The sequence below is a fragment of the Fringilla coelebs genome (assembly GCF_963513975.1).
Source record: "Fringilla coelebs genome assembly, chromosome: 12".
NCBI lineage: Eukaryota > Metazoa > Chordata > Aves > Passeriformes > Fringillidae > Fringilla > Fringilla coelebs.
Window position 1 is genome coordinate 7,647,458 of NC_140038.1, and position 26,161 is coordinate 7,673,618.

At 39.5% G+C, this 26,161-nt stretch overlaps 1 protein-coding gene across 7 annotated transcripts in view; it reads right to left on the reverse strand.

Annotated features, from left to right (window-relative positions):
• Positions 1–26,161, reverse strand: part of TJP1 (tight junction protein 1) — a 148,775-nt gene that overhangs the window by 35,871 nt on the left and 86,743 nt on the right. For all 7 annotated transcript variants that reach the window (XM_084214023.1, XM_084214027.1, XM_084214026.1 and 4 more), the window contains exons 2-4: positions 5,183–5,239; positions 603–727; positions 291–393 (exon numbers count right to left, since the gene is read on the reverse strand). In XM_084214023.1, the coding sequence (XP_084070149.1) occupies positions 291–393; positions 603–727; positions 5,183–5,230 (276 nt within the window). In that variant the 5' untranslated portion in view covers positions 5,231–5,239. The remainder of the gene's footprint in view (positions 1–290; positions 394–602; positions 728–5,182; positions 5,240–26,161) is intronic.

Sequence of the window (26,161 nt, forward strand, 5' to 3'; positions counted from 1 at the left end):
AAATATTAAACAAAGCTGACTTGCTATAATTTGGCAATCTGAGAACTTCACCATAAAGAAAAGGAGTCTGAATTATCCTGTGCCACACTATGCAGCCATCATTCTTCACATTTGAAAAACATTTTGAGTGACCCACTTGATAAACATACCACGATCATCACTTAACCTGACCCATCACACAGGTGTTATTCAAGTACCTTGCATCATGCCTGTATTTTATGGCAGACATTACACTATTTCACTTTTGCTCTATGACTATAGAACTTTAAATCTTCAAGACATTCACTTACGATTTTGGCATTCTTCCCACTTTTCCTCAGCTGCTGAACAGCAAACGCGTGCTCGACATTATCCATTGAAACTCCGTTAACCATTGCAACACGGTCATTTTCTCTACATGAAAAACATCACAGTGCACAGTATAAATACTCTATCCCAAAAAAGAAAATATTGCTAAGTGCCCCCAAGCAAACTGCCTGTATTACAAGCCTGCTACACCAACAGTGTAGCACAACTTGAGACCATAACAACTGGGAGGTTAAGCTACTACTGACAAAGATGAATGCCCCTGAATCAGCACCCAGGTGTAGTTCAGCACTTACTGTAGCAGTCCTTCTGCTGGGCCTCCTTTCAGCACATCAGAAATAACTATTGATGTCTCACCACTCTGAAAGTGAGGATTATCTCTTCCTCCAGATATTGCAATACCAAATCCAAATCCAGGGGCCTATAATGTAACAGGAGAAATATTTTTACTTTCCAGTATCTAATGGTCACAATTTGCATTTCCATGTCAAACACAAAAACATCACATGAGATCAACACAAGTTTTTGAAAGAAGGCAGGATCAATGAACCAATCAATGCTATTCAATCCAGTAACAGGAGATAGATTAGAAATAAACACTTTGAGAATGCAGAGAGTTTTGGAATACCTACCCAGTCTCTTCCAAGAGATTAGAGTTCTCATTTGCATTTTTATGGCCTAGACCTTAGGCGGTCATCATCAAGACCTCAATCTTTAGTAAGCACAACAGGCCATTGCACTGAGCTGCAACTATGATTCAAACCCTGCATCACTTCCTGCAACACTTTCTTTCAGATTCCCCATTGTGGTATTTACCCAGCTCGACCTCACTAGCTCAGAAACTGACAGGACTGCAGCACACAGTAGTATGACTGCAGGCTCAGTTCTTACGAATAATACCAAGATCACTTGTACCATTAAATACATCAAAACCTTGTCAGCACTTGCAAATCATCTGCATCTTAACAAAAGTAATTTGCTTCAATCTTTCCCTCTAGGGTGACCTGCCACTACAGCAAGGTCAATGCTTCTGAAAAGTTATTCCTGTTAGATATTTCAAGATACAACAATGATGCTTACATTTCTGCCTGGAAGCAGCAAGGGTGGGAAATAAGCTTTCTAAATATAACTGATCTGCAAACCATCTAGCTCTTTCACCATTGCCCAGAAAACATTTTGAGGATATTACCATTTAAATGCTGTATTTTATTACTCAAGAATTTATTCTGCAATTTTCAGCTACACAAAATGCAGTCACTGGACGGAAAAGATCAGGTTTGGGTCAATCTCACCTCTCTATTTTACAGAGCACACATTTCATGCTGGCAGACTTCACCTTCTCTTTTTCTGACTTTTTAACAAACATGACCCAGCTTTAGCAAGGAGTTTCATAACCTTACTGTGACAGCAGAGGCAACATGGCAGTCTGCATCTGGCTGCAAGACACATGATGTTCAGCTTTTTGGACATTAATTACTGCCCAAAACCAACCTGTTTCCTATTTCCTCCCAAAACAGAGGTCATAAAAAGATGTTTCAGACTTGCCTGTAAGCAGTGAATAGGAACAGTACTAAAATACAGATTTGGAGACTCGCTGTTCAGAAGCAGTTAGTCCACACTGTTGTCAAGAAGGAAGTTGATCTAAGTGTGGGGGACTGGGGAAGGGCACACCTCACTGCTTCTTTTACATCCATTTTAATTCATTAGAGGATGAATGGACTTATTTTCAAAATACATCCCACACAGATGAACCAGAAATGATGGCTGGGATGCAAGAATTAAGTGAAACTTGGTGCCATGAAGGAGGATCTTAAATGTCCACTCATGAGCAGAGCTGAGGATTTTTTTAAGTTTTATTTTTAAAGTCAAAAAGAATATATAATGGCCTACACAAATATGTGTAGGCTATTAAAAACCCTTTCAAAAATGTAATATTTCTCCTCACATAGCACTCCTGCTTTTAGTTTTCCATTATTTTAAAAACCAGAACTTAGTTTGCACTGTATTTGGGTGGGGAAGGAAAGGGAGAAAAGAGATAATAAAGACATTAATGTCAAACTTCATTTAAACATTCTCTATCTTTCCTTCACCATAAGCAAAAATATTCTCCACTTATGGTAAGGAATACAAACATCGGGCTCAGGGCAGCAGAAACTCACTGGTAACCTTATGTTGCTGCTTGCCATACTACTTTTAAAAGTAGATCTGCAAATCAAATCACCAGTATGGAGATGGCTACATTTCATACTTTGATGTTCTCTTCCAGAAGCCCTGAAACAATGCAGTCTCATACACAGAAAGAAGTTAAGAGGGACTACAAGTCAGATAAAGAGTTTCTAATTAAATAAATCAATGTCTTCAGAAACACTCTCAATTCAAAAATCAAATCCTAAATCCTTCTGAAAATTTAAGTGGTCACATAAGAAACCTTCTAGTAAAAATCAGCCTACCTACTTTGCATTTTATCCTGCTGCCTATCATCATCTTGAGAGACAACTGATTATCAGAACTGCTCTCTGAAAACTGAGCCTAGCTCCTAGACATGTCTGGAAATAGCAAGATGTTGATCACTACAGATTATACAGATTTACCTTAAGTAAAACTGCATTTAAAAAAAATCCTTGTATCAGAACTTCACCTGTCAGATGTTGTAAAAAAAAAAAAAAAAACCACAAAAAAAGAGAGTTGTACTATTCTACTTTCCCACAAAAATGCAGTGTGGGACAGGCAAAAGGTGGGTACATACCTGGTTTCTGTGCTTTGGGGGAAGGACACCCATCTACCACAGACAAACAGAACTTAGCTCCAAGGGAAAAAACCATGTGATATACAAACTACATGGTTCTTCCTTCAAGTACTTTGCAATTAAGTATATAAACCCAGAAGACCTCTCAATAAAAGATAAACTGTAGCTACCTAATAAACTTTAACTGAATCTGAAACTGGCTCCATCTCTTAAGAGTTAAGTAGCACTCACTCCAGGAAACTGGAAGGGTGGTAAGGAAAAGCAACAAAATATCTTGGTGAGAAATTCCAGCCTCTACTTCCCAAAAAACTTTCTAATGAGTCTTTTGACAGTAGTGTTGGAATTCATCAGTAAACCTCTTCCCAGTGTTAAGGATATTTCTAAGCACATATTTGTTTAATATTAGCATAAGGGGTTTGGTTTTGTTATGTGGCAGATGGAAATAACTGTTTGCTTTTAACTGACTAAACTAATGCTATTGAAGTTATTAACAGTACATATCATCAGCTTTCAACACCTAATTAAGAGCTACTTAATCAGGTAACAAAACAGTCATACCAGAAGAGTTGGCAGAATTTTGGCACATAAAAGATCGTAACCAAAATTATAATCAAATCATACTTTCACATCAATGCTGTAACAGAACTTCTGGCTATGCTGCAAGTGCAACCAAAAATGAGATCTCTGGATCCCACCAGTTATTTAAAATTTTGTTCAAGGGAACACCATATTGTAGCATTTCATTATTTCTTTGTGCACGGACTAAATGCCTCACTTCTGATGTCACTGAAATTACTGCTCCAATTGACCAGGAAAAGGTACCCTTCAAGAGAAAATGAGCTATCACCAAGCCTATGAGCCAACCTTGTATTACTATGGCATTTTTTGTTTGGTTTTGACTATAAAGCACTACTGATTTAATCAGTAATATGAGTAAAAGAACTGAAGTTTACAGAGATTACAGGGATGATGGGACAGCATCAAGATTAAAGCATAAAGCGCAATTAATAATATATAGAAATAACACTTCTTGCTCAAAACTTGTTGACCTAAAAACTGTTGGAACTTAAAGAGTAGCCTAGATAAGCATCACTACACATTGCCTTTTTTACTTACACTTTCCTTTCAACATGTGGCTGCAGTCAGAGACGGGATACTTTGTCAGCCTTCTGGTCACACTGAGTGTAACTGTTCCCTTCACAAAAGGGCACCTGGCCCAAACAGTTACATTGAATCAAAAACACTAAAGCCTTTAGTATCAATAGCTAACAGCTCTGACAGAGAGAATTAACATTTTATCTGCCAGGTGACCTACAAGTACATATTTTTGTCCAAGGTCCATTCATCCCACCAAATGTACAATTTTAAAATGCCTTTATTCTATGATGAACTGAAGGCAAATGATATAACTCAGTCCCTTGAGAAAACAGTTCCACATCTCCCTGGTTTTGCGATGAATCATTTGGACCATGATTCCGTGGCTGCTTTAATACTAAGTTGCTGCCAGAAGTGGCATCCCACCCTGCTCTGACCTTTCCTAAGCAATTCATTCCTTACTGACTCTCTTGTACAGCTTCATGATAGCTGCACCAGAACTCCAGTTAATTCAGGAGTAACTCAAACAAGAGGAGTCAGTCTAAATGCAAAAGCAGTCTTGCTATTCACTGGTTCCCAGCACGCATTCCTTTGTGCAGGGCACACATTCTGACCACCCAGAACCACTACTTCCAGCCAGTGGTTTAAGAAAGTGACAAGCAAATAAGACAGTTTTGAAAACATGTATTTAGATGTGATTTCATTGTTTTATGTCCCTGCAAATAAAGTTTGAAGACTTTCACACATAGTTACAGCACTGCCATGAATGAACACAGATTTCTGCCTCCCTTCAGTCAGGCTCAGATGTAATCTAGAGCTTTGTTTCTAGCATGGTTATTCGTAGGCAGGCTTATCTCTGAAACCCAACAAACAAATAGAACTATCACATGGAGCTTTTACAACACTTCTAAATTTAAACAAGGGAATATGACAGTTTCCTCTCCTTTTACTTCCTGACATCTGGCTTTTTCCTATTGTTTTCAAAAACTACCAGTATCCTGCGTTAGGCACACACAGCCAATTGTATGAACTCACCCTGTGAAGAGTCACCGTGTGTTGTTCCCATATAGCTGTTTCTTCCATTGTTGTGCTCTAAGGAGAAAAAAACCCCAAAAACCCAAAGATTAGAATTCGCTTTCAATAGTTGTGTAATGCCACAAGCAGAAACTTACATTCAAAAGTAGCATTAATATTCATATAGAATAGCTACAGAAGAAGTTGGCCTGGCTCATTCATTACACATTTCCTGCCTTTGTATGTCACAGCTGAACTTCCTGTGCTCCTGCGGAAGGGGGCAGGGGAAAAATAGGCAAAATAGATTACAGAGCTTGAAGTTATAAAGTTCCAAGGGAAGGATTACAAGTAGCATTTGTGATATAGGCTCTCTTAGTTGCTCATTAAGATTGTAGTGATGTAGGTAGCACAATCAGCTGTATTTATATTCTAACATTTATACTTACACTCTCCTTTTGCTTGTTTTAACTGTATGCAGATTACCACTAACTCATGAACACCCATCTACAGATTACAACACTCTGCTACTACATTATGCACACAGGTCAAATTTAATGGACTGCAGTTTAGTGTAGGCTCATTATTTTGGTGAACAGTAGCATGGCAGAATTACAAGGTCCTCTCTAAGGTAACTAGATTAAACAGTAACACTATGACAATATTGACATACCTGCATTTCTGCTTGAAAGAGCACTACTTAGTGTGCCACGACAAGCAAACATTTGGAAAGGACAAAATAGCATGAGGGAGGAAAACCCAGCAGAGGCCAAGGCCTGAAAACAGGCAGGAAAGCAGCCAGAAACGCATAGGGAACACGCTGCTGCTACATTTTCTACCTTTCCAGAGGGAGTGTCCAGTGCTTTGCTCCATACCTACCCCCCTCATAAGCATGCAATCCCCTAAATCAAGAACAGAATCACAACACAAGCATCCCTGCAACTCAGAGGTACCAGTTTTTTGAAAATCTACTTTGCTCTCCATTCGTTTCAGCTACAGTAACTCAGTCACTACAACAAAAAGTACTCCAAACTTTTAATCCAGCCCTGTACCAGAAGGAACAGCAGTAGGAGTGCTTATTCTCACAAACAACACCTCTGAAAACTTTATCCAACTTCAGAACATCAGAACTTGCAACTGGGTTCAAAAAGCAAGTTCTTCTCATTATGCCAAAAAGCTCTGCATTTTTCCTCTGCATTTTGTGCTTGAATTTCAAGGGTTAGGATGTGCCACATGACTGCTCATTTCTCTTTCAGGGTTCATTTCTCCTGAAAGTGCTGTTGCAACTTAACTGTGACGTATTTAATTCAAACAGCTGTAGTTCTCCTCAATTCAGTACCAAATGTTGCTCCTTTGCATTATAAATTGATTAAACTCTACCCCAGAATTAGATTATTTCTCTCCAGCTTTTAAAACACAGACCAAATATATACTAAACCAGCAACAATTTACACACACAAAGCCATCTTTGAAACAAAACAGAATGTTTTGCTTGCTAAACGGTCAAGGAATACTGATTTTCTTCCTTATTTCTGATGTTCTCATTCTGTCTTAGTTTTGGCAAGAGCTTCTCAGGCTAAACATCTCATCAACAAGTGAAGACTTATCTCTGCAAGTAAACTTGTACAGCAAAAAGCTCTAAGTAGCTCCTGTTCAGAAGAAGGTACAACAGGAATCCAATAAAGGTGTAATTTACATTGTAATTGAAACAGGCAGCCTCATTTTTACCTGCAATGACCAAGAGAAGCTAACCCTGCTCATTCACGGCGCAGGTCCAGCCCTGTGTCAGCAGCACAGCCCCAGAGCCAGCACAGCCCCAGCTCTCTGGCTCAGGGTGCCTGATTTCCATGGCTCTGAGTCCTTGTGCCTCCCTGCTGGAGCTCGGTGCACAGGGCAAACAACACCCGTAGCTCTGGATATGGCACAAACTGATAAAACCCAGTTTAACCAGCTCAGCACTGCTCCCACTGGATCTAGGAGAACTGGCAAACCCAGAGTTGGAGCAGGGCAAGATAACAGCTAAGCCATGAGTAAGAAGAAAAGAAATTCCCTATGTAACATGCTTCTGAGAACTGTGAGAAGACTCACTACTTCATTAAAAAACCCAAGACAAACGTAAAAAAAGCCCCAAACCAACCTCACAAACTTGCCAGCCTTTCTAAACCTGGACAGGGCACTTCACTCACTGCTCAGCTAGACTGAGGCTGACATTTTTAAAGCCCTTCTCCTTTCTGCAGAAGCTCAGTTTTTCCATTTTGTTCTCCATTTCTTTGTTCACACTATTGCTATCACCTCCCCTAGATTTTACTAATACATCCATTTCAAAAGCACAAGACTTGGAAACATCAAATATCCATTAGTTACACAGCAAAGCAAGTAATATGTTATTTTCATTCTTTCTGCATGCCCAAACAGTCCAATCAAGAACAGTGAAAGCAGTTCAAAGGCAGTCTGAGGTGAGTGTTGGCTTTGACACAAACTGCTTACTTGAGTTAGTTTCTGATCTGTAAAGAACTGCATTCACTCACAAAAGACCAAGGGAAGTTTGAAGAGGACCTGTGAAGGTACTCACCCCACTTAGCACTGACAGCTGAGGCAGAAGAATGAGCCTGTGCTACCAATCCTCAGCTGAGGTCCCTGCTGCGATGCTGCTCTTAGGCCGTACCCAAAGTGTTCTATTTTTCATGCCACTAATTTAGCAAAATCAAGGTGACTCAGCAGGAGCTGAGAAATATATACAGCCTAACACTCAGAAACACGGAATGTAGGAGAATAGTATGATACCCCAGTTGAGAGTTATTATAATTTAAAAGAGACCCTTTAATACCTTTGAAATGCAAGTGGACAAAATTGCAAACTCCTACCTCTGGATTACCGATGACTTTACATCCCAGAATCACACAGAACCACTTCATTTTTAAGGCTGGAAGGGACCTCTGGAGATCATCCAGTCCAACCCCCCTGCCGAGGCAGGGTCACCCGGAGCAGGTGACACAGGTATGTGTCCAGGTGGGTTTGGAATGTGTCCATAGAGGGAGACCCCACCCCCTCCCTGGACAGTTCTCCCAGTGCTCTGCCACTCTCCAAGGAAAGAGGTTCTTCCTCATGCTGAGGTGAAACTTCTTGTGTTTAATTTATGGCCATTGCTCCTCAGCCTGTCGCTGGGCACCACTGAAGATCTGGCACCATCCTCTTGGCACCTGCCTGGGACATTATTTATATGCATTAATGACCCCTCAGTCTTCTCCAGACTAAACAGATCCAGTTTTTCCCTCATAAGAGATGCTCCAGACCCTTCATGGACTTTGTGGCCAATGCGAGGCTCTCCAGCAGCTCCTGGTCTTTTTTGTACTGAGGAGCCCAGAATTGAGCACATATGTTAAGAATAAAAAGAACAGAAAGAATGATGGTGTCACGGCTCCAGTGATTTATTTGATGCTTTTACTTTATTAAAGTGAAAAGTTTCTGTAAGCTCATCCTAAAGACTGTTTTAGAGACAATTAGTATTCCTAGCTCTGTATATATGGGAAATGGATGTGTTTGTGGGTTGGGTGTTTTATTACTATTTAAAGCATAGAGTCATACATGACATTGCAATTCATCAATATAGAAGTTATGAAACTTATCATTTACCCAAAATCTTGGAAACATCAAATCTTGTTCAACTCTTTCATCTTTGAAATTGCCCTGAGAAATAAACATTTCAAAGTAAACATCTTTTCAGAAAGCTCCCTTTGTGGGCTTACAAGACTCCTTCAAACAACAACATTATTTTCTTCTCCTTCTCAACATATTTCTTTCCTTCTTCTCAAGGGCTGGTTTCTTTGTTTTTATTGGGGGTTTTATGGTGTGGGTTTTTTTGGTTTTTGGTTTGTTTTTTTTTTTTTGGATACCAAGCCTTTTCTCATCCAACTTTCACCTTTTCACACATATCTGGGCATGTGTGCACATGCACACATATGCTTTTCTTTTAAGCATCCTGAAGGAAAATGCCAACCCAAAAAACCACCGGCTACTCAACTGAGCAATGCAGTGATGCTGCAAATGGCATTGCTCAGTTTACCTGCACTCAGGTGAAAAAGCTGTTGCCAGCAGCAGCACTGAAGCCACCCACAGGCTTGAGAAGACAGTTCTAGTTTACATTTGGAAAGCTTCAAAAAACAGCCACATAAATTAGTATTCTACCTTAAAATAATGCAAGTTCCCAAGGGCAGGTTTCTTGCAGATTAACACCTTTTAGATTTCAACACCTCAGCTCAGACAAGGCCAAAGCTCCTACACATTCTTGAAATCCAAGCCAGAATAGTTTCCCAATGTTTCTTTCTAACTCTAGGGGGACTTATTGGAATTATTGTTCCCTTTTTAACTCAACTGCTTTTCATAGGAAGTGAATTATGTTCCAAACAACAAGATAGGTTTTAAGAAATTGTTTCCTCAATAGTGATCAAATTTTGACAGGTGAGGTTAAATTAGTTTTCAACCATGTTATTTCTTAGTAAAGTTTAACAGTAATTTTTGATAAATAAACATAAGTGTTAAATATCTACAGTTGGCATCCATTCCCATAGATGCCTCACAAAGGTCAATGAGATTATTACATTTTCAGAGAAAATAATATCTAGCTAACTACTTAAAACAGATTTTCCTCTGGACTACACAAGAGGAACCTCCTGTGGGAAGCACTAAGTTGCATTTAGTGTCTCTGGTTTTTCAGATCAGCATTGACAGCTGTCCTAAGGACAATAAAATGAAGGAACTGCTTCTGCTACCTCAGGGGGCTTATTGCTCCTATCCTCCACAGAACACAGTGGGGAGAGGAAAGGTGTCTGACAGCTGGGAGCTCTTTCAACCACAGCAAGCAAGCCACAGGAAGTGAACAATCAGATCACAAACTCAACCATGGAAAGAACACCAGCTTTGCTTCAAGCCTGCAGTCTCACGTTGTGTACACCATACTTACAGTAAAATACTCATGTCAAAAAACATTCCTGTTTATCCTGAAAAAACCATAACTGTGACAGTGTTCTTAGTCAAGAAACAAAAAATGAGAAGGAAGAACTAGTATTGGGCTGTGTCAAAAAAGGGAAAAAATACTATATTTACACTCTATATACTATATAATACTATATTACATATAGTATTATCTGTAATATTATATTTAGAGTGAGAGTTCCTCTTCAGAATGACACACCAGACATATATACACCTCACCCATCTTGCTGCATTTCAATTTGGCTTCTAAAATTAATTTTCCATTATTCTTGGGGAAGTCCAGTTCAGCAGTAGGATGTTATTGAACTTCCAAGTTCTAAAGGTTAAATGCAGAATCAATACATTTTGATTGCACTTGTGGGAACAAGAATTAAAAGTGCTTATCAGAACAATCAGAATTTGAAACTCTTATAAGAATTTCTTATGTTTGTTATGTATATAGGGGGTGATATTTATCATTCACTTAAAAAAGAAAACAACATAATCAAAGTCAATATCCAAAACACTCAGCTTCCTGAGGAAGTATAAGAAAAGAAAACAGAATCTTCCTCAGCCAGCCCAGAACAAGGAATGAAGAGGTCATTTCCCTACACACAGCATCCTTCAGCACTCAGCTGCAGCACAGTGCTGTTTCCAACACTCACCAGGATGACTTCCTACAGATTCTCACCTTTGTCCTTGCCTAGTTAAACTACAGCCACCTTAAATTCCAACAGATTCCCTCCAATTGTCTTATCATAAAAGCCTTCAGCTGACTGGGGGCAGGGGGCCCATTTTTTAACAGTTGTTCCCCAGCAATTAGTGCAATGAGGTCAGAATCCCATTATCTGGCTGATTTTATCAACTGAAAGGAGAGCTTTGTCTTCCATAGTCTAACACATACACAATGCACCACAGCCTCTCACAGGGAACCTCAGAGTTACTTGAGGTATTTCAAACACTGGCAGCAACTCCTGGAGCAAGTGCAGGCAGTCAGGAGAGTACTGAGGCAGGGGCACCACAGAGACCTGCACACTGCCACAGCTGCACTCCCACCCACAGCCTGCTATGTCTGCCCTACACTCGGCAATCAGCCTGGATCTTTGGCTTTTCACTGGATCATCACTCCAAGGAGAAGGACTGCCTCCCTGAACGTATTTTTGAGAGAAGATTCAAGAGATCGGACTAAGGACTCAGGGAAAGCCCCAGAGCATCAGGTGCATGTTGTCTATTTCATTATCTCTTTTACACAGCAGTGGGAAATGCAGGAGATAAAACACAGTAAAGGACTCCCTTGAGATGTGTATAAAAAAACTCTGCAGCATCACTGAAGCTGAGAAGCCAGTCTTTAGTCTCACTTTCTGTCTGAGTGTACATCCACAGAATTGACATCAACCATTTCTTGAGACAGAAATAATAACCTTATTCCACTCTGAGGCGTATGTACTAAACACTGAAAGTACAGCGGTGCTCATTGTAATTTTTTTCCATTTTGTATCTTGAGTTCCAAGCTCTAGTGAAGAGTTCCATTCCTCTCAGACATTCACCTATATTAAACAGCCCACCTCATGAAAAGCCTGTATGAAGAAAACCACACTTAAAGCTGCTCTTCAGATGACAATGCACAATTCAAGTTTTTAAAATAAAAACAACCACTAGAATTTTCAACACTGCATGTCAGTAAAATGAACCTACTTTAATTTAGATCACTCTGGATGTAAAAAGTCTCTATAAGTATACATGGACAGTTTGAACAGTACAAGTCATCTTAACCTCACAAAGAACAACCTTGAGAGGAAAAGCTAGGACTAAATATATACATACACATTTTAACAATAACTAGGTTGTTCAACCATTCCACTCAATTCTCCCTGTGCTTCCAAAACCACAAGACACTGCCTCACTCAACACAATTTCCACTGCCTGCTGATCTAGAATCCCAAAGGTTGGTGGCAATCTTTTGAACACAAAGATACTGCATGTATCTAAAAACATTCCTTAATCACTAGTTTTCTTGACGAATTTTTCTACAAGAGACATTTTTGCTCCAACTTCTGGGCACTGTTCTCTCCAAGCTAAAAAAGCAGCTCAGTGTTTAACTCCCCACATCCATGTACTTCCCAGCTTGTTTAGCATGACTCACTTTTCCAGAATGGCCTCTCAAGTCCAAGCTTCACACATCACAGACAGGATCATAAAACCTTTTGCTTGGTGGTACTGCTGCTCAATGCAAAAAATATTAGATCTCTCTCCCAAAAAAAGCCCTAATCAAGAACTGTATGCACAAATTTGGAGGGATGCTGCATTGTAGTTAAATAATTAAATACTGGATTACAGATCCAGTTAAATCTGAGTATTTATAGAAGTGTTTATGACACAGGCCTAGTAAATCACATTATCCATGAAAGGCAGAAGGCTGACACTCAGGAATAAGGCAAAACAAACCAGAGTGCATGCAGCTACATCACAAATGATCTCAGGTGCAGTTACTTCAGATGAAGAACCCTGGTAACAGTATCAGGCAGCAGCTAAGCAAAGCTTACCAGCTCCTGAGGGCTAAGGCGTGGGAAAACTGTACTGGAGGTTTGGGATCCTCATCTGTTTTGCTTCTTTCCATTCTGCTGTCCAGCTGGCAGTGAAACCACCTAGGATCACAAACTCCAAAGTGCTGGCAGCAGTGTTTCACAGATCACTACTCCAGGCCAGTGCACCAGCAAAAGATAGCAAAATCACACAGAACAGAGAGGCTAAAAAAGGAAAGTGGCAAGCCACGCTTCTCCCCTCAGCAATGGATGCTGCCACAGAGAAACACGGACAACTTGCAATTTGCTTTAAGTAGTTTCTCTGCCATACTGACCTAGGTCAGTATTATTAGGACGTAAAGATTCCTAATTTAGAGTATAAATTTTAACATGCAATTGAAAGGATTTATCCTCTCATTATTCACCTCAAATATGATTTTTTTGGTATCATTTCAAAACCTAGATCTTCAAAGAACTCGTGTAATATTTCAATTGTTTCAATCTCAGGACGCAACTTGAAAAGCAATTATTTTACCATGATACAAGCAGCTTAAGCAGCACACACTGCCCTCCTGCTAGTTTCCATCCTCAAAAAAATCCCCTCCATCTTATGCAAGTGTTGTGTGGTCATTGTTACCTGTATCCCCACCAGTTAATTTCAACTCCAACAACAGCAACTGCTCCAGCTTGGAAGGCAGTCCTGGGAATGTAAATCTCAAACAAGAGCCTCCCACCAAAGTAAAAGAAGCCCTACTGAAGTGCACCAGTGGAGCTCAGAAGTGCACACAGCTGGGACCAGTGTCACAGCAACTGACACAGCTTAGGGCAGCAAACTCCAGTCACACACACACTACCTACCTGATGGTAGTGGTGGTCAAATGGTGGTGCAGACTGCCCAGGAAGGCCATGGAATAGCATCCTTGGAGGTGCTCAGAGCTGATCTGGACAAGATTCTGGGCAGCCCTGTAGCTGACCCTGCTCTGAGTATGGGGCTAGACTAGATGATCTCCAGAGTTCTGTTGAGCTCTAGATTATGTGACCTCACTGTTCTGCAATTATTCTATAAATCAGATTTGGTGAGAAGTGCCTTGAGCACAGACTTGGACTAGCTGATCCCTAGAGTCCCTTCCAACCTTAATTACTGTGTGATTCTATGAAGTCGCATTTCCAGCACATTTCTGAAACCCAATCAAATCATCCAACTGCAGACACAACCTCCATCTCTACTCTTATACACAGCTTGGCTTCAGTGTTTTATCACTCAAAGAATATCAGCTGGAGTTATTCCAGTTTGGTTTTCCCTTAGGGGAGGAGAAGAGCACAGTATCAGTATCAAAGAAAGCAAAATAATACTGTACTAGCTTTATATAAGAAGCCTAAATAAATCATCTCTGGCTTATTTAAAAAGCACAAAGACAAAATGCACACAAGTAAAAGGTATGTCCATCGAGAAGTAACCAACATGAATGTAGACATCAGAGCAGCAATCAAAGCATTCAAGCACTTCACCTGAAGACAGAATGCCTCTCACCTTGTTTTTAATCGAGAGAATCATAATCCAGTTACCAAGCACCGCACCATATAAATTTTAGATCATTATATTCAGAAGATCTGTCAAATAAGAGCCTCAGGACAAGTAACAGTATTCCACTAAGCCAGAGCTGGGCTGATTCTCCAAGATCAGAGCTTGCAATTATGATTAAATGTTTAAGAGGCTTGCATTACAATTTCAGTTACAGGTGCACAATAACAGCCTTGCATTGTGACAATAAAAGAGTAGCCTACAGAGGTTAATTTCTCTTTAAAATTTTGAAGGGGGTGGGAGGGTATTGCTTGTTTTGTTTTTGCTTTTTGCAGTCAACATAGCCACAGCAAAACTATACATTGTCTAGTTAATTTACCAAATTCTCCTAGAATTAACAGTTGAAATGCAGGTGTTCTGAGCATGTACACATAACACTGCATTTTGCCTCATGGAAGCAGCTGACAACTATTTTTGTAGTAACAGGATAAGTGGGGTGGGAGTGTGTTTCCCTGGTATTTTACACCTTGAATCCCAGTATGAAGAAATATGTCACTGGGCAGTAAGACTTTCACCCCTGCTCTGCCTGTAGGTACAGAATTTCTTCCTGTGAATCTCAACCAACCATTCTTAGTAAGAAATTTCAGGAAAAGTGTCCTTTCCTACCCTGAACAACCACACACCCAGATGGCATCTTCCCACCCTCAACTTGGGTAACTGTCAGTTAAGAAGATTCAATTTTAGCAGTCACATGGCTACTAGAGCATCTCCAGAACACAGTACAACTCTGAGCTCACATTAACTTCACACATCCAAAGAAAGCAAGTCTCAAACCAAGGATACAGAAAGACAGAAGTTCAAAAAGGAAGAGAGGGTAAATAACGTTAAGTCTTCCAGATCCTTGAAAAAGAGTAACTTCTTGTGTGTGAAGTTGTTAGTGACTTTGGAGTAAGGACACAATGGTAACAAATAGTTTGGTTTAAAAAGCACAATACAGGGAACACAGCAGGGTTCTGTTTTACTTTCAAATGCAGTGCTTGTGCATTGAGAGGGGAAGAGAAACAAGTCCAGGAAGTCACTGGGAGAGAAGAGAATGAGAACTAGAGCAGCCATACCCCCCTGGCAGGAGATGGAGACGAGACTTAGATTAGGAGGACAAGGTAACAAACACCACCACAGCATTCAAAGGGCTTATTCAGCTATCAGCAAGGTAAACGTTCCTAAACCTTCTTATCAGGCAAGTGTGGAAAGCAGAAAACACCTCATTTTTCCTCAGCAAAAAGGACTATCCCCATGCTATTAACATCTAGCTTCCATATTACTTCAACACAAAACGGATTTTCCTACTTTCTGAAAACACCTACCTTGAAGAAGTATCTGTTTAAGCAGACAATCTACTACACTTTGAGAGACAGTGGTGAAGTGTCAGTCTCTCCTTGCTTATATGCACATCAGTCCGTTCCAGGATTTTCCTGATGAAAAAACTCTTTCTAAAGCTAACACATTAATGATTAGTGGGTGTTACAGAAAAAAAATAGCATGCTACAATTGTCCCTGCATTCAATCTCAAAACTGAGTAACACAGCTCTGACAGAACTCAAAACCAGGCAGTCAGTTGAAGGTATAGAAAGAAAAAAACCACTAAGATGGATTAGTCAGTAAAACCAGCATTTAAATTCTGAACATATAGTGCAGAAGAAGAGATGGGGGGAAAAAATTCCTTTGCTTTTTTAAGCTAAGTTGTTCCATGGCATTCAGCAGCCCACAGACCTGCAGATGAGCTCACACATCCCAAGGCGCATCTTCCTACAGCTCAATCAACGTCTTCATTTTATCAGCCCTTGATACCCTTTTTGTTTAGTGTCTATATAATAAAAATTAAACTTACCCACTGCTACTATGAAAAATCAAAGTGATTGTGAAGGTTCAGTTTCCAAAGAGTGGTGCAAAAGGGTGAATGGGGTCTAAGAAAAAACAATTAGTTGTGTGAAGCAAGTGAAGAAGTATCCTACAACATAACTGAGGCAGGGCACAGCAGCCAGGGGACATGGAGCAAAGCCTGCTGTCAGACTGAGTACACTGGACAACATCGAGTGTCTCCTTAGAACAGCACCTTGAGGCCACTACTCTGCAACACAAAGGGTTAAGGAGCAGCAACAGCCTAAAGCTTAAGGTCCATTCATTCTCAGCACAGTGGATCTCCTTTATTCACAAAGCTGCTCTGAAGTGAAACAAGGAATCAGCCTGGCACTGATGAGGGCTTTACTGGGATGGGAAAGGACCAGCCAAGAAGAGAAGTTAGCACAATAAAACCTTCTCAGGTGGGTTATTCATTGACTATGAATGTAGAAACACTGCCCATTCAACAACATATCTGCAGACACTTTTGATAACCCTCTCTGCTACTTTCATGGGCAACACAATTGCTTATTCACAGCCACTCAGTGTGGGATTTTTTTTTTTTCTCTTAATTCTGGCTATGCTATTAGATATTTGCAAAATATGGCATTTCAGATATGGTTTCATTTCAGAGAGCAAAAGAAACCGCATTTTTACCAAAGACTTACAAGCATGTTTTATAGAAAACGCATCTTTTTCTAACTTCCAATTTATTAATATTTTCCTTTTTCTTTTGAAGTTCTCTTGAGGAACCAAGGTCACTAACAAGAGACTATAACAGCAGCTCCAGAAGAATCAGCAAGCAGGAAGAACCAGTAAGACACATCCATGCTTTTTTCCCTTTCCTTAAAAGGACACAGAGCAGCAACAGGGGTGACCCTGCCACCCAAAGCATCTTTTTATTTCAATCATAACTCCTCATCTTCTTAAAGAGCAGCAATGAAACCATTGGGGAGCCAAGACTGGACAAGAGGCATTAAAAGCAGCCCTGAGATACTGCCCAGCACCATCAGCTGCCCTGCTCCCAGTTCTCCTCTTTCATTTACTACTGGCAGCAGTGCCACCAGCGCCTTGCACTTTACCAGTGGTTCACAACCAGAGCTCTTCAGAAAAGCTGGACACAAAGTACTATATACTAACTTAAGAAAAGCACTTTTTAAAAACACCATGTTCTTGTTTCTTGGGGGTTGGATTTCTCTTTTATAAACTACATCCCTACCCCACTGCAAATAGCTGAACTCCTATGAACCTAGGCTGAAGAATTACCCCAGACATTTCTGACTCCCTGAGTCAGAAGCCAACCCAGTCTCCTTTCCTCCCCTCATAAAGGGAGGGCAGAGGAGACATTGGCTACAGTCACTGGGAAAAAATGACAGAGTAATTACTGGACAAGAGGCTTCAAACTGACCTCCCTAGGTATTCACATTTACATAACCATCACATCGGTTCCCATCCCACCCTACAGACACCAGCTAGGACTTCTTTATTTCCTGTTTGCACATCAAAGTAGATGAAAGAAACAAGGGAATTCACTAACCCCTCAAGAGCTATAATTGTTGACCAGATTAGAACTTCCTAGCAGCAAGGTGTCTTATGCATACCATGCAAAACAGCACACTTCAAAAGCAATTCCTCTCATGAAAACCCTTACAATTACTTCCACCATAGTGGATGAACTAACACTGAATTTTTGGTAAAACCCAGTATACAAATCCAGAAAGCTTAAATTACCTAAAATCACAATCTTTCAGATCAAATAGCTTCAAGGCCTGCCTTTTGCAGCTCCGACTTGACCTTCCACTTCCCAAATTCAGTTTTAAGGTGACAAAAAGCCTAATTAGACCTAAAAACACAGTACCTTCAAAAGGGAAAAAAGAGCCACACCCAGAAAGCCAAAGGTTAACTGTAAAAATGGTCACAAAGCTGCTTTTGTATTTACATCAGCAATTAAAAATACACTCATTTCAGTGGAACAAACTGCCTCAATAACAGCTTTAACCACATGACACTAACTTCTATTCCCACAACTTCATCTGTATCAATGATACAAGATTATATTCTTGACTAAAACTGCATCATGTCCATTCATCACCACATTGGAATGCACATTCCCAAGTATGCAAGAAAACTATGAGGGCAGAAATGATCAAAGTGATTTTAAAATATGCACTGGGCTTCTACAGAATTGCATCTTCTAGCTACCTCAAACTGTATTTAAAAATGGAGTTGGCAAACCCAAAGCCCTCAAACAAGAGCAAATTCCTCTTTTTAAAAGTTATTCTGATTATCTTTCACATTAAAAACTGCAAGAAGGAAGATCTGCAGAACTATAACCTGACATTCCAGTTTGCAACCTGAAAACACACTCAAGTTTACACAGCCTTTACCTCAGCCCTGGATTGCCCCAGCATTCCTTGTGCTACAGAAAACAGCTCTACTCTACTTCAACACTCTGAATGCAATAAATTCTAAGAAAATAACAAAAAGGTTACAGACCAGGGGAAATAACAGTGTAAATGTTTAAGTCTTGCCCCATCTGTTACCTTCAGTTTCACATTCTAGAGCAAGTTAAGACTTTAATTGACAAAAGAGAACAAATTCACCTCAAGAGTGAAAAAATTCAAAAAGTAGTAAGGAAAAAGGGTAACAGAAATCCCACTGTATTTTTCCCTCTGCAAATATTTGTTCACATTGTTGTGCATTAACTCCAATCTGTTCTACAAAATAAAAAAGGAAATCAGAAATCAGTGGCAGAAGGGCTTCCGCACTCTTGCCTGATGTGAGTCAGCACCTTGACTCTTGAGGGAAGGTGCACATAAAACAAAGCCATTTAACTTCACAGCTAAACAAATTCTTTCAAGAGCAGAACTTCACTTGTACCACAACTCTTGCCCTTGGACGTTACCACCAGCATCCCAATCATCAGGTGCATATTGGCATCTGCAAGTAAACGATGCAAAAGGCCAATTTTGTGACAACATGGGCCTCAGATAAATCAGCAACATATTTTTAGGATTGCTTCATGACTTTTTTGAGGAACTAAGTCATTACAAGACAATACAGGAAAACCTGAAGTACTTAAAAGTTCTTTTCCCATTCCACCTCTGCTTTCCATCTTGCAACTACACTAAACTAAGGATTTTAGCTGCCCAGTCCTGACAAATGGAACACACTAAGGTTCCAGGGCAGGTACCAATTATCAGTTTGCATGCTTTGATCAGACTGGTAACAATTTCCTTGGCAGGGCATTGTCAGCTTCGGAGTCAGTGCTGCTTACCCTCAGAAGATCAAACACAACACGTGCTTTACCATAACAATACTGCAGATTATTGACGCACACACTTAAGAGACCTAAAGATTGAGACCAGTGGCAGTGACACTTCACAGAAGTGCTAAGCTTCTGCTCCTCTCTCCAAACTGGAGGGAAGGGTCACATCAGTAAAGCATTAGGTATAGAACAGATGAACATCGTTATTTCAAATAACCTCCAGCCCCACACAGCTACATAGAACACACGATTGCATCTGTACAATTAAATGCAAACATCAGTACTACTTTGAAATACTTTTCAAAAGCAGTATTTTAGGTTCTCTTTATTTTTAGGATACAATACAAGCATATTTTCAGTTTGGATTTTCTTTTGCTACTGGGTACACCCTTTTTACATGATGAAATCTGAGCTTCTCATGTAAGCAAGTGATAAGCACCAAAACACAGAGAATTTTAGTATCTGAAGCTTGCACATGGAACTCAGTCTAAACAAGGCTAATAGAATGGTAAACTTAAATTGCAAAGCCTAAACCATTTACACCAGTCCAGAAAAAACATCATCCAACATCACCAGAAGTAATGCTCTTATTTAAATGCATGTCTGTAACTTTTACAGACTTGTTTTCAATATTGAGAAGAGGAAGAAAAAAAGCTGCACACTCACCAACAAAATAAAAATTGAGGTTATCAGAGAAAGCTACAAATAAACCTCAGTAAATACTGGCACAAGTTTGACAGCCATCAGGTATGTCTGACAATGAAAATCTAGACACACCAGCACTCTAAGTGACAGTAAAAGCTTTCTGTTGGCAGGTTGAATATAAGGAGAACATTATGGCATCTTTAAACTGCTGGTGGTCTCCCTGTCTGTACAGGCCTGAAAAACTACCTTGACTCTCAGACCTAAGTACCTAATATAGAGACACATCACAAATTATTTCCTATAGCACTCAGTTTGATACCTTTTAGAAATGGAAACAGAAAAATTAATTATGTTCAAGTACATTGTTCTGGCTGTGCACAGCTAAGACACACCAAGTGAAAAATCCCAAACTAATCACTACAATAAGACGTGCCCACAATGTGGATCTCATGGCTTCAAATCAACTTTGAAATAAATCAACTATGCAGTAAGTCAAGCAGAGGTAGACCTATGAGAAGCTGCTCTCTCCCTCAGTCATCACCATTTCATCAAGATTAATCCCTGATTGCAAGCCAAGCTATGGTGAAGATGAGAAGCAGGCAGAGTATTCCAGAAGAGGAACTCTGAACACAATGACTAAAAATAAAAGTCTATACATAATTACTGAGAGATGCTACCCATCAAATCCACCTCTTAGCAAGTATTTCCCATCTGTGCTTAATGGGCAGATGTCTTTTTCATTCACTCAGCACATTTTTTGAAATGGAAAACTATGAATGACATTCTAGTTGTTTATCCAACCAGCTGGAGAAGAAACTGGGTAAGCACTAGGTTAACAGCTGAAAAGCCTGTATAATTGTGGTGAATTACCTGTTTATCCCAGATTACAGCTTCAGTTCATTCAACTATAGCCTCAAAAAGCTTACCATCACCTGTCACTGAGAATGAGTTACTAGGGAAAAGAGCAACTGAGTTATCTACAAACCTGCAAATTCAGAAAGGAGTAGTTTTTTCAAAGGAGCATTCCCCTAAATGAGTAAGAAACCAGAAAAGTTCAGCCTCAGGACACCAGAAAAATCAGTTTGATGAGTCAGCTCAACGGAAAAACCTATCAGGAGACCACAGCTTGCAGAGAAACCATTCAATTCAGAGTATTCTTTGGGAAAAAAATCCTGAAGACTAAATAAGTGAGGATTAAAATCAGTGAAAAACTTCATCAGAAAGGTGAGACGTGAAAGAGTAGTTCCAGCCAAGATAGCTATAGTACAATTTTATCATTAGTGAGAACTGAACAGCAAAACAAAACTTACTGCCAGAATGCTTTCAAAGCTTGACTGATAGCCGTATCTTCACAGCATGCAACTTCTAATGATCTGCACAAAAAAATTAAGTGCAGTGAAAATATCTAAATCTGTACCTCTTGTATCAATGTATTGATTTAGTTGCATCTTTCCCACTCAGTTTTGTAGGTTCACCTTCAGAAGTCATTTCTTCTGAATGTAATCCTCCCAAAGATACTGTAATGTTATCAAGACGTGCGAGTTATGCATCCTTTTAGCCTCACTGTGCCATTTAAATTGATCCAGATTAACACGTGTTGAACTAAGCTGTGGAAAATGTTTTCTTCTATGAAAGTTAAGGTGCACATGTTCTTCATAGAAAATATGTTGAAGATATGAAGAACATATGAAAATATATACAAAACACAAATATTTCTGTCCTACCAATTACCACAAGAAGTACAGAGTTCATATCAAAAGAAAAAAACCACTCACTATGTAACTACACTGTTCAGTTAGTTTCCTGCTGTAAAATCATTACTCATTCTATTCTCTTCACTGCATTGTTATAACAGGAAAAATACCTTACATTCTTTTACAACTTGAAATTTATGTTTTAGTGCATTGTCACTGTATAGTACGTGGTCAAAGAGCAAAGGTAATTTGAAGTGCACCAGGGCTTATCCTTGCATACACAACTCTACTGCTTCAAGAGATTTTAGGCACAGGTTGTACATATTGCACTGACTGGAACTGCAGTAAACAGGTGAATTCCTGACATCACACTCCCCCCAAACAAGGAGACAATGATGCCATGCTGTACAACAGAAGCTCAGGACTATATCAAATGCCATACATGATATATACAGTACCAAGCAGATGTTACCTCTTCATTTCCCACCTCTCAGCAGAATAGAACAGAGATGCTTAGCTTTTGATCCAAATGCACTGAACTCTAACAGGCTTAGAACCTGAGACAGAGACAACCAACAGAATATACTAAATATACACATATTCTTTGGGAACCAAGATTCAATTGCAAATTGCTAAACTTGCCTTCATAGGTCATAGGCTGTTGTGCTTCTTATGTAGAGTCTTGATTTACAAGTCTACTTCCCCCAAACATCCAGCACCTTATTTTCAGAGAGAATATGGATTCTCTGTGTTTTGTGGAAGAAATAAAAAACAATTTATCCTTCTAAAAGTCTCACCAGGCTCCTGGAATTAAAGATTTTATTCTTTTGTACTTATTTCTCCTCTTCCCATGATCTCTGCAATTCAGGCACTATCTGATCTAACAACTATTAATAAAACTAAATAAAAGTAAAGACAGCAAACAAAAAATCAAATCAGCTTAATCTCCATTCTTGTTCTAGTCCTGTGTCTTCAAACCAAAGAAGGTACTGGCATAATCACCATGTGTGACGCCCATTAAGCGTCAGACACTCAGAGGAACCATTTGTCAAATTCTTCTTTTTCTTCAGAGCAATTCAAGTAAAGACATTAGAGCTCAAACTATAGGATATATGCTACATTGCAGTAAATGACTTTCCACTGTACTCAAAGGACCATTGTTATTTAATCCCTGCTCTGCCCAGTCACACACACTTTCTTCTCCCTAATCCACCCACTCTTTAAAGCCAACACATGAACTTTTCAAGGCTGCTTGTTTGCAGCAGCTCTGAATAAACCACACAAACCACATCTCTCACACACGTGACTATTTTTGAAGTGAAAATTAACGCAAATACAATTTAAATGGAGACAAGTCAACACTCGGGCCCAGATAACTGTGTGTGCAGTCAGCAGGGAAGAAGTGTTGTTATAGAAAATGGGGGCGAAAAGCATGGAATGAGAGCTGGCTTTGTTCACAGGCAGTAGCCTAAGTGCCTATCAGTCAGCAAAAGCATTTTTAAAACAGCTGCATCAAAGCTTTCTGCAAGTTAGTCAGCATGTGACAGGCCAGCACATTACAACAGTGCCACAGCAATCTCTGCATAATAGGAGTGCTCTGAGTGACCTGAAAGGTCAGTGTTTTCAAGCATTCCAGTAATCTGTAAATTGCCTTGGCTTATCACTTGGAAGCAACATAATTACATTGCTTGAAGGGCTAGGACAGTAAAGACAGATTTTAGGTATTATGTTTTGGTCAGCTACATACTAACCTCTACACTGTAAGCATATCCAGGAAACTCAGAATAATGTACAAATTTTAAAAAGGAACATTAAAACATCAAAGTCTGCTCTTGAGATAGAGGGAAAACTTGACAAAGTTTTGTAACCATCTATAGTAGTTTATCAAGTATAAGTATCTTTGAAGTTTTTTTTTTATTTCTTAACAAGTGTCCCAAAATGTTTAAAGATACTTCCCACAAAACTAATTTTTAAATACAGCAAGACTGCAGCTACTACTGAGTAAATGAAAAGGTCCTGTTCTGGAAGTTAAAAGGTGGAAAAAGCAAAATGCAACTTTCATATTAAGGGTTTAGTTTCAGCTAAAAACCAGTACTTTCTAAAAGAGAAAAGAAAAATTATTGTTGCCAGCTATAAACATCCCAAGCAATTTATTCATAGGCCAGTCATTGACTTTAACAACAGATTTTTCTAGAAACAGAAAAGCAAAATTAGACCTACCAGTCCATCTACCTTACAAAATTAAAAATGCTGCCATTGAGTTGCCAACAGCCTAATCAGGCACAGTCAAAACTATTTCAACCCACTCTGACTGAGGTGTTTGTGTGGTGCCCCAAAGCACAGAAAGCAACCAGCAGGCCCACCCCCAGCTCCCCTCACCTCGTGCAGCCCTTTTGCTGCACACCACCAGCACCATCTGCTTCCACTGCCAGGATCCAGTAACAAACCCAGTCCTAAACCCTGCCAGGATCCAGTAACAAACCCTGTGAATTCCAGCATTCACATAGGAGGGAGAAAAACCAAATACAAAGAGCAAGGCAAAAAAAAAATCTCCATTTTAATTCCATCATAAAGAAGAAAGAAAAAAGCTGTGCAATATTTCTCTGACACTGCTTGCTTTTGTTTAAAGTACTTTTAAAGCATGGTGATTTTTTTTTTTTAAATGGAGATAATAAATGCAGTCAGAAGTTCAGGCTAGTGAAACACATGCTGCAGAAACATCACATTTATGTTTAAAATGCATCTCCTGCCTGTTTAAACTACAGCGCTAGCACAGCTTCAAGTGCAGGACATAAATCTCACATTACTGTAAACCAAACTAAGTTTACAGCCAGAAAGACAATACTAGTATTACCAATAATGTAACTGACTTAAAAGGTGCCCTCATCATGCAGGAAGGAAAAAAAAAATCCAACAGCACTGGTCATTCTAAAGGAGAAACTACCTCAGTAACTCTCAACCACTGGCTCTTTGCTATTCCTTACACACCTTCCCAAGACAGAGACATTTACTGATTGCAAATAAACACAACAAGTAAGAAAACCTTTTATGTTAGCATTGGTATTCAAACAATTTAAACAACAGATCCCCTCATTTGAGACTCAGCACTTTCCTGGGCAGTTCTAGGGTAGATTTACCATTGAACTACCAACAATCAACAAACCACAGAGCACTGGCAAAAAATAACCCTACAGAATGCTTCTCCAGCACTCTGATTCAGATGAAACATGTTCTTCATTCAGGCCATCAACATTGCTTCTGTAAACCTGTGTACCTTTCTTGTACTTCCTAGCTAAATGCTCCCAGCTTTAGGAATACTAATCCAGCCTACATTTTCCATAGAGAACAAAACCCAATCAAAATGCAAGTGCATTTAGTTCTCTCATGAGATTACACTCCAGGAATTTCCATTCTTACATAGCTGTGTTATTAACAGAGAGGTTTATCCTGTATGCAATGGCCAATCACTTTCCACAACTTAATTTCAATTCTGAAGGAAACACAAGTTCTTTTGTCAGAAAGCCATGCCTTTAAGCTTGGCTTTAAGATCTTAATACCCACTGAAAAAATGATTTCAGGAGTCCAGGTTTACAGGAAAAGCCAGTACCCCTGTCACCTAACACTGTGCTGAGAAACTAATTAATGTGAAGGCATTCGTGGGCAAAGGGGCACTTCTTCCAAATAAGATGTAGGAACAATACTGGGTCAAGTGACATAAAAAAGTTTTTAAACAACCATCCTGTGATGAGAGGGTTAACATGATTTGGCCTTCTCCCAGATTCAGTTCTGGGGAAGTCAGTCATCCAAAATGAGCATGAATTACGTATTTATTACAGTCTTGGAATTTGTTCAGATAAACAATAATTGGGAGAATTAGCCCCAGGTACTATCCTGATTCCATGCAAATTACAACTAACTAATTAACTGATATCACATTGTCAAGTAGCACCTCAAAGTTACTTTTAGAGCTTTACAGCTACAGTCATTCCAATAGTTACTTTCTATTTAAACCAATAAATCTTTAGATTACATAATTTACACCTATATATTTTTAATGAAGCTGGAAGCATCTGTGTACAAACTCTTTGTTTTGTTTTTACCTTTAAATATGTTTTTATACACCTTTTTATAGCAACACGTGCCCGGTCAGTCCTTTGTCAAAGCCATGTCACCACTGCTGTAATTTAAGTAATAGAAAAACTGACATCATTGCTCAAATTTCACAATCTGTCCTGTTTCATTATGCTACTGCTTCTGGTTATAATTTAAGGTTATTACTTCCTTTTAATTAACTTGAGAAATTGAGCAGTGTCTCTGCAGCCACAAGTTACTTCTTATTAATTTTTGTGTTATTGAATTCATGGTGACTACAACAAAGCCATTAACGCTGCTGCAGGAGCACCATGGCTGTCTGAAGAAACAGACCCAAGAAGGTCTGCAGGAAAGGGCAGTGGATGTTATTTCAGCCCAACAAACTCGCCT